Source organism: Drosophila suzukii, chromosome 2R, assembly GCF_043229965.1.
Source record: "Drosophila suzukii chromosome 2R, CBGP_Dsuzu_IsoJpt1.0, whole genome shotgun sequence".
NCBI classification, from domain to species: domain Eukaryota; kingdom Metazoa; phylum Arthropoda; class Insecta; order Diptera; family Drosophilidae; genus Drosophila; species Drosophila suzukii.
Window position 1 is genome coordinate 3932412 of NC_092081.1, and position 11997 is coordinate 3944408.

The window sequence follows — 11997 nt, forward strand, 5'->3', positions numbered from 1 at the left end:
AATAGCAAGAAAATAACTTCACATGTGTACTAATCAACAGGACAATATTTATTTAATTTTTTTTCTAATGACATTATAGACCAAATAAATATAGATTTATGTTTATTATTAAATCAGTTTTTCCAATCTTAATATTATCCCTAATAATAATCTAAGGCAAAGATTCTTTCCGATAATAAATAAAATATAATTAATACTGCTATATCGGATACTTGATCTCGCTTCTAAGCAAATATTAATTATGTAAAGTAAAAGATCGGTTTAAAAACTGTCTTACAGGTGTCTTTTTCTAAACTCGGAACATATTTCCTTACCTCGGCATTATATTTACATGTGACTTATAAACTACTAAGCTTAACTACTTACTAAAAGAGCTGGGAGTGATGAAAAAATATATTTACAACAGTATATCTAAATAATGTAATTCAACCTTATTGAGCGGTGAAATCTTTAATCCATATTTTTTCAAGGGAGTTCGACCAGAACGTTACGGTTTGAAAGTCTGGGGTTTTGAGGCGGTACGCAGCCAAAAATAACCTCATTACAGTGGAAAGAACAGAACCAAAAACTGGTTTGGCTTTGTATTCCTTTCAAGCTTCGCAAACAAAATACATCCAAATTGTTACAATATTATCAGCTATTCCCAATCGGATTCAGGTTCGCATTTTTGAGAACGTTTAATCTTCCTCCTTAAATCATGGTTTCTTTTATGATAGCGGACCTTTAACACATGAAAGGCAGCTCTGATATCGGCAATGTACTCCGTTTCGGTATATCCATCTCTTTTTAGAATCCCTAATGAAGAGAGATACAAATACATTTTATCAGGTGTTAGTTTATAGTTATAATTTAATTTTATAATTAATTAATCCTACAAGTATTACACTAAAATGTACATATATGTCGGACACAATAAAAGCAAGAAAGTTAAAAAAAAGCACAGATTCTACGGGCCTTTCAGCAGCGCTAGTTTGTTTCGGTGAAGTGTCACGCCCACTCTAACTCCCAAAAACGCCCATAACAGCTAAATACTGTCTGGCGCGACAGTTTTGAAGATTTTGTTTCAGCGTAAATTGAAATTATGTTTTTCTTGATCGATACCTAACTAGAAGATAGATAGTATTAAATAGATAGAATTCTAATAATAACCAATCGCAATATTAATTGAAAAGTTACTAAATCACAAAGTAAATAAGTCAAAAAGTCTCAGTAGCTAAAAGATATGCCGATGAAATTCATTTTTAAAGAAGAAAATGTAGAGTCGTGCTCTTCGACTATCAGATACCCGTTACTCTGTTTCAAATTTCAAATAAAATAATAAATAATATATAATATATAATATATAATAATAATAATAATAATAATTTCTATTAGCGCGGCACACACCACACATGCCAGCGCCAAGGCACCTATCGGACGGTAACGGTACTACAGACAACATCTAAGCCACGGGACATAGTGGGCGGTAGCGGTACTTTTGACCATGTCAAAGCCTGTTTAACTTAGTTAGTCATAACATTTAAAATATCGATGCGATGAGAATACCAACATTTAAAAGCAACTTAAATTTACACCATTACAAAACCTTCAAAAATGTGAGCGCTAGACAGGTTTTTAGAGTTATGGGAGTTTGTGGTCGTTAAAATGCGATGGGGGTTCAAGAATCTGCATACTTACTCCCAACATTTTAGCTCCTATGGTACGGACGGTCGAACCTGGCCTAGATCAACTCGGTTTGTGATATTATATTCCATTTTATTTTACAATTAACGGGTATAATTTGTCAACAGAAAAACATCGTTTTTCCTTTAAAAATTGGTAGCGGAGTAAAGAGTATCTGATAGTCGGACTAACCTAAATAAGTTTACCGCAACCGCATTAAGTTTGTAAGTTCAATACAAAATTGTTGTGTGCTACTAACAGTTTTAAAGGAATGGTGTAAGGAGGTCCAGGTTTCACCGAACATGCGAGATCAGGTACAAAACTAACTATGTTATTTGTGAGTTTGTAAAATGGGCCTGCCTGTCTTGTTTTCCAAATTTGTAGAAAACAAGGTAGGATTTAAAAATCAATCCGTATATTAACATTTATGTCCAAAGTGTTGACCAGATAAAAAAAATAAAATAAAATTCTCTATCCCGTTTATGTCTTCCATAGTTAGGTCTTTTCTTAACCGGGACTTTATCAGTACAAAAAATGTTAACCAGCACTCGAAGAACCGAAACCAAAAATCATAAGAGGAGACTAGTGGCCGCAAATTTAAAATCAGGTGCGACAGACCGATTGAAACAAGTGGCACATTGATCAAAATGTATTATTATACCAACAAATTGGTTATATTTATATATTATTATAATACATAAATCTTATTTGAAAGTTGATTAGTTTGGGTATAAATTTAAGTTAAGTAAATTATTTTCGGAAAATTGGAGCTAGGGAGATCGATGTAGCTTAATGTATCACTTAATATATAACTCTATAATCATTAATATAATGTTATAGAGCTCAATATAGGAAATATTAGTTCAGACTTTTTTGGAAAATCCCGCTTTTTTAGCACGAAAACAGCTTTAAATAGCTTTATTTTATGCTGATCCACTAAAAATATATGTTATATACATATATATTCTTATGCTATATTCCGTTAAAAATGTATATTGAAATGCTGTGCACGCCTTCTTAACATAATTTGTCTAAGGGCCGATTTCTTAAATCCATGAAACATATCTACATATCTTTCCGAAAAAGTAAAAGACCAGATAAACTTGTCGTAAAACAAATTAGTTTTCAAGGCTCCCTTACTTTATCGGAACGAGAAACAACAAGAAAGAAAATCGACCTGTAAAGCAAAGTCATAGAGTACTGCACCAGCTTGCTAGGTTGTAAAAGTCAAATTTTTAAGTATTAAACAACACAAAAATGTGAATATGCCGCTGCCATAGAACCGATAGGAAAATATAAAGGAAATATAAAATATAAAGATAATAAGTGAATGCCTGATATAGTTTTAGCTGAATATACAATGAATATAGAAAGAAGAGTTGAAGAGTTTAAAGTTTACTAAGACTCTTTAACTCAGGCTGTACAATGTATTTACATAGTGCCTTCAGACCAAAATAAAATGCAGGGATAGCAAAACATAGATCACAAGTTCCAAGTTCAATAATATGGGGTTCTAAAGCATAGCATTACTCACCAAAAATAGTTTTGTTAATGTGTTTGTACTGTTTAAAGGATTGTTTGGAGCTCACACCATCGTAATTGTAGGCCATGAGAACATCGCACTCGAACATCTTTGAGAAATTGTTCTTCAGAGGTTCCTTTCGACCTTCTGGTCTTAAAATTCCATGCATAATGTTAGCCTAAAAAGAAGTGAGTGGTAAACACCAAACTAGCAGGCCTAAGTTGTGTGAAGCTCACATATTTGTTGCCCGGCTTAGAAAGATTGGCGTCCAAATTGGGCAGCTCTTCGGGATCAGTCACCGGAAAATAGTCCACTTTGATGTTGTATAATTCAGCTGTGGGTGCCTTGCAATTGATCTGGCATATTAGTGTCAGGATCTCATTTTGATTGTCTAGGATTTTGTCGAGTTTTTTTTGCAACCTCGCTAATGCATCCTCGAGGAACTCGTTGTCGGACAATAGGGGATCTTCTTCACTCAGAAAATCGGAATATATGTGTTTACTCATTGCGTGTAGTTATATTTGTCGTTAGTAACCAAAGGGCTGGTTTGGCCCTCTGTTAAAACATTTCACTACCTATCATTTTATCAGACAAAAAACGTTTGTTTTGTTGACGATAGGGATGTGCAAACTATCAGATTGCTTCTATTTCTTAATGACCAATCGATATACTAGCTGATTAAACAGAGCTCCGAACCCAAGGTAGAGTCTTCCACGGACTTGGAGTTGTGTTGCAATTGGAGTCGAGTGGGAGCGACGTTATCGATAGTTTAGGTCGATAGGGCGATAGCTGCAGCAGCGGGATGAGTCTGGCGGGCGATCTGGCCATTTGAAGATTAATCCCGGTTCGCTCTGGGATTACTTCAAATGGCCCATGTATCCAATGACCCAATGATGAGAGAGGGCATGTAATATGGCGGGGGGCGATGATCAGCAGATAGCGTGATAGTCGCGGCCATACTGTCCAGCAATCAAGGCAGATGCAGCTAGGAGTGCTAGTAAAAATTTTCTTTGTGCCTTAAATTAAAAAGTGAGTTATGTGAAAGTTCTATAGTAGTTCGGGATTTAATATTTATCATTTATAAAGGCAACCGGGGTCCCAATACAAAGGGCCCCGGAAGAATTTAATTGGAGATCTGCTGACATCTGCGCGACTTCGACATACCTGCCAGCCCGAATTGGCGGCACAGCAAACGGTGTCCGTTCGACCCGTATCAGCGACCAGCAAGAAGGGCCTTTCCCAGTCGACGACGACGTCCACATTTCCCGGTGAGTCCGTTCCGGAGTACCGCGTCATCCTCCTCTCGGGAACTTCCAGCGGTCGCATTGCGGCTCTGAGAAGAATAGCCATTTGTCTGGCAGCCGAATCTCGGACTGTCATTGCATAACTCACCGGAGAGCGCCTTTTTCCTGTGTGGAGATCCGGATCACTGCTGGCCTCCGGCGAGAAGCCTTCCGCCCGGGCTATCATCGCCTCCCGGCCCGGCCAACAGTGGCTGAAAATTAGCAGAAATTAAATACGCGTGTACATCGATTATATATATTGATATCTACTTACCTGTTTGTGAGTTTATCCGGAGTTAGACCCGAGAGCCTTATTTGTCCTCGTTGTTTGCCAAAAATCTAAAAAGGTCGCGAGCATTAGTTAAATGGTATAGCTTACAGTGCATTTACGTACCTTTTTGGCCTGTCCTTTCTTTTCCCTTGGAGCTCCTCAGGATTAGGTGACCCTACACGCGCGCATCGCGCATGTTCCCTTGAGGCCCGCGTTTCCATGCGAGCTCTACCAATACATGGCTGGTAGAGCATAGTTCCCGCGGCGCCTGTACCCTTTCCCAGCAAAACGAATCCTCTGCTTTGACCGCGTAAATATCCGAGACGGCGGCCAGGTTTCGGTCTTAGAGGCTGAGGAAGGATAAATCTGTCAAGAGAAGCATGTGTATAAATGATTGTACTTACCATATTTATTAAACCTTTGTAAAACCACTATGTGTGAATAAGCTTTCCCAGTGGGGGAGATGGAACCGTAGCCGTAGTCGCGAGGAAGGGGCTCCTGCCGACTGCGAATGGGTGGTGCCCTGCAGCATCTTGGGGGCATCCATGGTTGGGTGGGAGCGCTTGGCTAGGTCACCGATAGCCACCAAATGTAATCCATTTTTCCCGACAATAATTGTAAATTTAGCTTTGTTTACGTTTTTTGCCTTAGTGATGACCGATAGATTAGTAAGGTGAGACCGCGAAGTTATCGATACTTATGTTGCGAGCTGCGGCATTAGGGGTACTCAGCCCTGAGGAACGACTGAGCTAGCGGCACTGCCACCGACAAAAAGCAGTTCGTAACATATTGGCGCCCAATTTAAACAAATAAATTGTCGAGGCGACGACGTCTCGCCCATTTATGACCCTGACTCCCCCGCCATCACGACCTATGTCTTGCAACATAGATTGCAATTGCTAGGGAGTGGTGACGGGGAAGTCAGCTGAGTAGGGAAGTTGGAAGTAGAACGGGAGGCACGTCGACATTGCCGACGATTTGCTCCTGGTCACAGGTTTACCAGTGAACCGGTGATGGCATCTTGGGGCAAGCCAAGATTTGCGTCACGGGATGCACTGAAGAGAATCTGTGATAATTTCTGTGATAGAGTAGTTTTAAGGCTTGTATTTTGTTATTTGTTTATTTGAAATGTTTTTTTGTTAGGATGTGGTGTTCCTGGGTTTTTCTCCCCGTCCTGGACTTCTAATTTTATGTCGGTTGTGAACTTAATAGCGTAATCGTGACCCGTAGCAACCCTACGCGCTGCACGGTTACCTCGATTTAAAATAGAAAAAAAGGGCGGGAAAGAAAAGCCAACAGGAGCCAAACCAGCCGATGTCCTTAACTGGCGGCTATCACCACGGGTGATAGCTAGTCCAGTTGACGAACGGCTAGGCGGAGACGGGAAAATAGGATTTTGGGAAAAAGCGCAAGACAGTTAGGTCGGAAGCCCACCGGCGAGGGTCAGTTCCATCTCCCCAAATCAAGAGTAGAGGAGGAAAAATATAATACAAGAAAATAGGAGATTTGGAAAGGAGTTGGAAAGTGAGGAAGATTTGTTTATTGTTATTTATTTTTGCTATTAGTTCTTTTCGTATTTATTTTCTTATTTATTATATTATTTATTATTGTATTTATTTGTTGTCTTATTTATTTATTTATTTATCATATTTATTATCGTATTAGTAGTTCTTAAGTATTTATTTCAAAATTCTTGGGAAACATGTCCGAGGGTAAGGACGTCAGGGATAAGCACGGTCACCAGCTCAGGTCGATGGGTCCTCCTGGCGACGACAAGGACGATGTCTGGTCCACGGACGTAGAGGGTGCCGCTGGGTTGCCGCGGATATCGCTGGCTGGGGGTTTACCCAGAACGCCGGTAGGCGGTAGTGCGGTGGATCGGATTCGGGATCAACCGGCGGATCTGGAGCACCATCGGTCGCCCAGGGTCCTGGATTTTAAGGCGATCGTCGAGGCGCAGGATCAACTTCTGGGTCCGGAGCAGAAGAGTCCCCAAAAGCTAAGCCTGGGACAGGATACAGCGGCGGAGTCGGCGATGAACGCAGCTCTGGCACAGGCTGCCCAAACCTATCGTGCGTCACAGGAGGTAGGAGTGAGCCAGGCGTTGCGGGACGAAATCAGGAACGGATTCATCGACATGATGAAGTTGTTGAACGACGTCCTGAGGCCAGCCGAGAGTAAACCGCAGCCGCTCCAGGAGGGCGCGAGTCGCCAAGTGTCAATGGTGCCCACTCCGTCGTGTCCGGAAGGCGGCGCAAATGGTCCAGCGGAAGTTCAGCAGCGGCAGGAGTCAGGAGGAGGCTACCGAAGACCACCGGAATTACCACCCAGGCAGCGACCTCGACTGCCGGTAAATGACTCTCCAGGGATCGACAGCAGCCTGAGCCAGGAACCCGAGTACCATCCGACAGGCAGGAGTGATCGCCATGCACGGCCGTGGCGCGAGGACCGAAGGACGGTGGATTTTCGGGACGAGCCGCGGTGGTACGCAAACGCTGGAGCCGGCAACGGGAACCACTACATCAGAGTGGACCGCTGGAACCTCTCTTTCAGCGGCGAGGACGATGGCCATTCCGTGGACGACTTCGTGTTCCGTCTGGAGTTCCTGCAGCGGCAGCATCAATGTCCGTGGAGTGAAGTTCTGCGCAACTTCCACGTACTCTTATCGGGCAGAGCGAGGGAGTGGTACTGGGTACATGTACGCCAGTCCAGAGTGGACACTTGGGCCCAGCTGCGCAGGGCTCTGATGGATCGGTTCCGTGGCCACCAGACGGAACACGAAAGGATGCACGAGCTCCTACAACGTGAACAACAGCCGGGAGAGAGTGCGGATGACTACATCCACTCGATGCAGCAACTCGCCTCACGTCTAAAAAAACCAATGCCAGAGCGTCAGTTGGTGAAAGTTGTGAAAAAGGGCTTGAGGGATGGCATCGCTAGATACGTTTACGCGATGGACGTACTCACGGTGGACGAACTTCGGGAGGAGTGCGTCGAAGTAGAAAGGAGCTTCGGTCGTCGAGGGCGTGCTGCTTACTTGCAGCAGAGCAAGTTACGGGTCAGCGAGGCGCACGTACAGGACGAAGTCGACGAGCCGCGAAACCTGGAAGTGGACGAGCTACGTGGGCGAGTCCGAAATCCATTTAGGCCAGGTTGCTGGAATTGCGGGGCTGCGGAGCACGGATTCCAAGATTGCGAAGCCACGGAGTGGAGGAGATTTTGTTTCCGGTGCGGCAAGCCGGGCGTTATTTCTCCGAAATGTCCCGATTGCGCGGAAAACGGTCGGCTGGGCAGTCCGAAAGCGGGAGGGACTCGCCCAGGTTGGAATCCCGCGAAGTAGTTCCGAAGAGAGAAGAAGAAGAAGAAAAGAAAGTACATAGTCCATCTAATAGTAATAAGTATTTATTAAGATACCTACCGGAGGATGAGAGGCTTCGCCGTTATATGGAGGCACGGAACCGGATCTTTGCGGAGCATCAGCTGAGCGGCATGCGCCTGGTCTCACGGAGAGTCCAGAAGGCAAGGGAGCGCTTCAGGATGAGGAGATCCAGACGACGAGAGGTGGTGGCGGCCGTTAAGCGCATTGATTCCGCTGATCCTCGACCCTTCGCTGACGTGGAGACCTTGGGCAAGCAGCTCACCGGCTTGTTGGATACAGGCGCCAGCGTAAGTGTGCTGGGCAAAGGCTGTCGAGAGCTCGTGGAAGCGCTGGGAGTTACCGTCCAACCGTATTTTTCAGTAGTCCGTACGGCTTCTGGCGAAGATCGATCCATCATCGGACGCTTGGAGCTGCCTGTGAGGTACAAAGGCGTAAGTAAGCCGGTCACGTTCTACCTGTGCCCATACCTGGAACAAACGGCGTACTTCGGAGTCGACTTCTGGCGAGCCTTCGGACTAGCTCCAGCCGTCGTGGGGAAGCCGGCGACGAGAGGCGTCAAGGCAGCGGAGGAAATCCATGCCAGCCAGATGGAGCACTATGCCGACCAGGAAGATGAGGACGAGGTAAGGGAGGAACCCGAATCCTGGAGCCTTTCTGCGGAGGAAAAGCTGGAGTTAGGCAAAGTCAAGGAGGAGTTCCTTACCTTTGAGAGGGACGGCCTCGGAGTCACCAACATGGAGAGGCATTCCATCGAGCTGATGGAAGGAGCTCGGGTCTTTAAGGATCGTCCGTATCCGATGTCTCCGGCGAAGCAGAAGGTGGTCGAAGACGAAATCGACAAGATGTTGGAGCTGGGTGTCATCGAGGAGAGCAAAAGCCCGTGGAGCAATCGCACAACAGTGGTGTCGAAGCCAGGGAAAGACCGGTTCTGCCTGGATGCCCGAAAGTTGAACGCCTTGACTATCAAAGATGCATACCCTCTGCCCAGTATAGAAGGAATCCTCTCCAGAATAGACCAGACGCATTACATCTCCAGCGTTGACCTGAAGTTTGCGTTTTGGCAGATCGAACTGGATGAGAAGAGCAAGGAGTACACTGCGTTCACGGTTCCAGGCAGGCCGTTGTACCAGTTCCGAATGATGCCGTTCGGACTGTGCAACGCGGCACAACGCTTGGTGCGACTCATGGATCGGGTGATACCAGCGGAGCTCAGATCCAACGTCTTCGTCTACTTGGACGACCTGCTAATCCTGGCTCCAGACTTTCAGACGCACCTGAAATACTTGCGTCGGGTAGCCCACAGTCTGAAATCAGCCGGATTGACCATAGGGTTAAAGAAGTCGAAGTTTTGCTTCAAATCTTTGACTTACCTAGGGTTTATAGTCGGAGGTGGACGGCTGCAGATGGATCCTGGACGTGTTACGGCAATCCAGAAGATGCCTTACCCGAAATCCATGAAGGAAGTACGCGCCTTCCTCGGCACAGCGGGATGGTATCGACGGTTCGTCAAGAACTTCGCTACGCTAGCCGCACCACTCTCCGAGTCCTTGAAGAAGGCTGGAAACACGAAGTTTTCCCTAAGTCCCAGCGCCACCCAGGCAGTGGATGACCTGAAGTTGGCCTTGACGAGCGCGCCGGTCCTGGTTCATGCGGATTTCAAGAAGCATTTCTTCATCCAGTGCGACGCATCCCACGTTGGCGTCGGCGCGGTATTGTTTCAGCGGAACCAGGACGGAGACGAGCAGCCCATCGCGTTCTTCTCGGCCAAGATGAACAAACACCAGGTTAACTACTCGGTCACGGAAAAGGAATGTCTGGCGGCCATCCTAGCTATTCGTAAGTTCAGACCGTATGTGGAAGGGATGCCCTTCACATGCATTACCGATCACGCCAGCCTTAAGTGGTTGATGACAATGAAGGATCTTTCCGGACGACTCGCGAGGTGGTCTCTCCAGCTGCAGGGCTACGATTTTAGCATCGAACATCGCAAAGGCAGCGAGAACGTAGTCGCCGACACCCTATCCCGCATCATCGAGGAAGTCCGGATAGATCCAACGGAGTTATTGGGATTCGAGACGACCGAATTTGCTGCGGAGGACTATAAGGAATTAGTGCAAGACGTGGAGTCCAACAGGGAGCACTTACCGGACCTCAAGGTGGATGGCGGACTCATCTTCAAGCGCATGAGTAACCCCAAAATGGACGAGGAATTGGAAGGATCCGAATGGAAGCTGTGGATCCCGCAAAGCCTGACGCACAGCTTGCTAGACCGTGCTCATTCGGATCCCAAGGCTGGCCATGGTGGGATGACGAAGACCTTAGAGATCCTGCGACGCCAGTTCTATTGGCCAGGGATGACCATCCAGGTGCGGGAATACGTCCGGAGTTGCGAGGTGTGCAAGGAATCCAAAGCGCCAAACTTCCGGATGCAGGTCGGAATCGGAAGAAGGGTAGAGACGGAGAGGCCATTCCAGAAACTGTACATCGACTTCCTGGGCAAGTATCCGAGGTCCAAGAGTGGACACGCCTGGATATTTATCGTGGTGGACCACTTCTCGAAGTACATCTTCTTAAAGGCGATGAAGGAGGCGACGGCGTCGAACGTTGTAAATTTCCTGGTAAACGAGGTATTTTACAAGTTCGGGGTGCCTGAGACAATACATTCGGACAACGGCAAACAGTTCGTATCCAAGGCGTTTGAGGAGATGATCGATGGTTTCGGTGTACAGCACATGAGGACTCCCGTATACTCACCACAGAGCAATGCCGCGGAGAGGGTAAACCGAAACGTCTTGGCCGCAATTCGCAGCTTCTTGGACGAAGATCACCGGGAATGGGACGCACATTTGCCGGAGATTGAGGTGGCCATCCGAAACACTGTCCACTCAGCCACAGGGGAAGCGCCGTTCTTCACTGTATTCGGCCATCATATGTTCCTCAACGGGTCCAGCTACAAACTAGCCAGACGACTCAGGTCTCTGGTCGACCATGAAATGGCCGGAATGCAGACCAAGGACAAACTTCGGGTTATCCACGCCAAGGTGCAGAAGCACCTGGAGGGTGCATACCAGACGAGCCGGCAGCGCTACGATAAGCGAGCCCGTACTCTGCTCGCCAAGCCAGGCCAAGAAGTCTTCCGCCGCAACTTCGTGCTGAGTGATTTCAGCAAATCTTTTAACGCCAAGTTTGCTCGCAAGTTCCTTAAAGCCAGGGTGGTCAAATCCGTCGGCAGCAATGCATACCTGCTGGAAGATCTCCAAGGCCGCAGTCTGGGAGTGTATCACGCCAAAGACATCCGGTTGTGACCTGAAAGAAGGACAAAACAAAGTATACGAGCATCGCGATCACATCTGCAATACTTCCCGTCATGCGTGGGCCCCGCGTTAGGCGCCGATCGAACTGCAGGATGGTATCAGTGCCGTGTTGAATCCCATCGTATCTCCAAAGCTACCAATTATTTCATCGTTCTGCTGAAACTCCGGGCAGCGCCCCTCGAAATTTTTGGTTGATGTTGCAATTGGAGTCGAGTGGGAGCGACGTTATCGATAGTTTAGGTCGATAGGGCGATAGCTGCAGCAGCGGGATGAGTCTGGCGGGCGATCTGGCCATTTGAAGATTAATCCCGGTTCGCTCTGGGATTACTTCAAATGGCCCATGTATCCAATGACCCAATGATGAGAGAGGGCATGTAATATGGCGGGGGGCGATGATCAGCAGATAGCGTGATAGTCGCGGCCATACTGTCCAGCAATCAAGGCAGATGCAGCTAGGAGTGCTAGTAAAAATTTTCTTTGTGCCTTAAATTAAAAAGTGAGTTATGTGAAAGTTCTATAGTAGTTCGGGATTTAATATTTATCATTTATAAAGGCAACCGGGGTCC

General features: G+C 46.3%; 2 protein-coding genes across 2 annotated transcripts; both read right to left on the reverse strand.

Moving 5' to 3' along the window:
* Positions 1-27: 27 nt before the first annotated feature.
* On the reverse strand, positions 28-3821 carry LOC108019654 (uncharacterized). The gene is made up of 3 exons (XM_017087539.4): positions 3421-3821; positions 3197-3362; positions 28-795 (listed from the first exon to the last, which is right to left on the reverse strand). Exons 1-3 carry the CDS (start codon positions 3688-3690, stop codon positions 638-640), a joined length of 594 nt encoding a protein of 197 aa, XP_016943028.3. The 5' UTR covers positions 3691-3821; the 3' UTR covers positions 28-637.
* Positions 3822-3904: 83 nt separating this feature from the next.
* Positions 3905-5275, reverse strand: LOC139352532 (uncharacterized). Its single transcript, XM_070994952.1, has 5 exons — positions 5171-5275; positions 4862-5088; positions 4742-4806; positions 4349-4679; positions 3905-4200 (listed from the first exon to the last, which is right to left on the reverse strand). Exons 4-5 carry the CDS (start codon positions 4652-4654, stop codon positions 4114-4116), a joined length of 393 nt encoding a protein of 130 aa, XP_070851053.1. The 5' UTR covers positions 4655-4679; positions 4742-4806; positions 4862-5088; positions 5171-5275; the 3' UTR covers positions 3905-4113.
* Positions 5276-11997: the final 6722 nt, after the last annotated feature.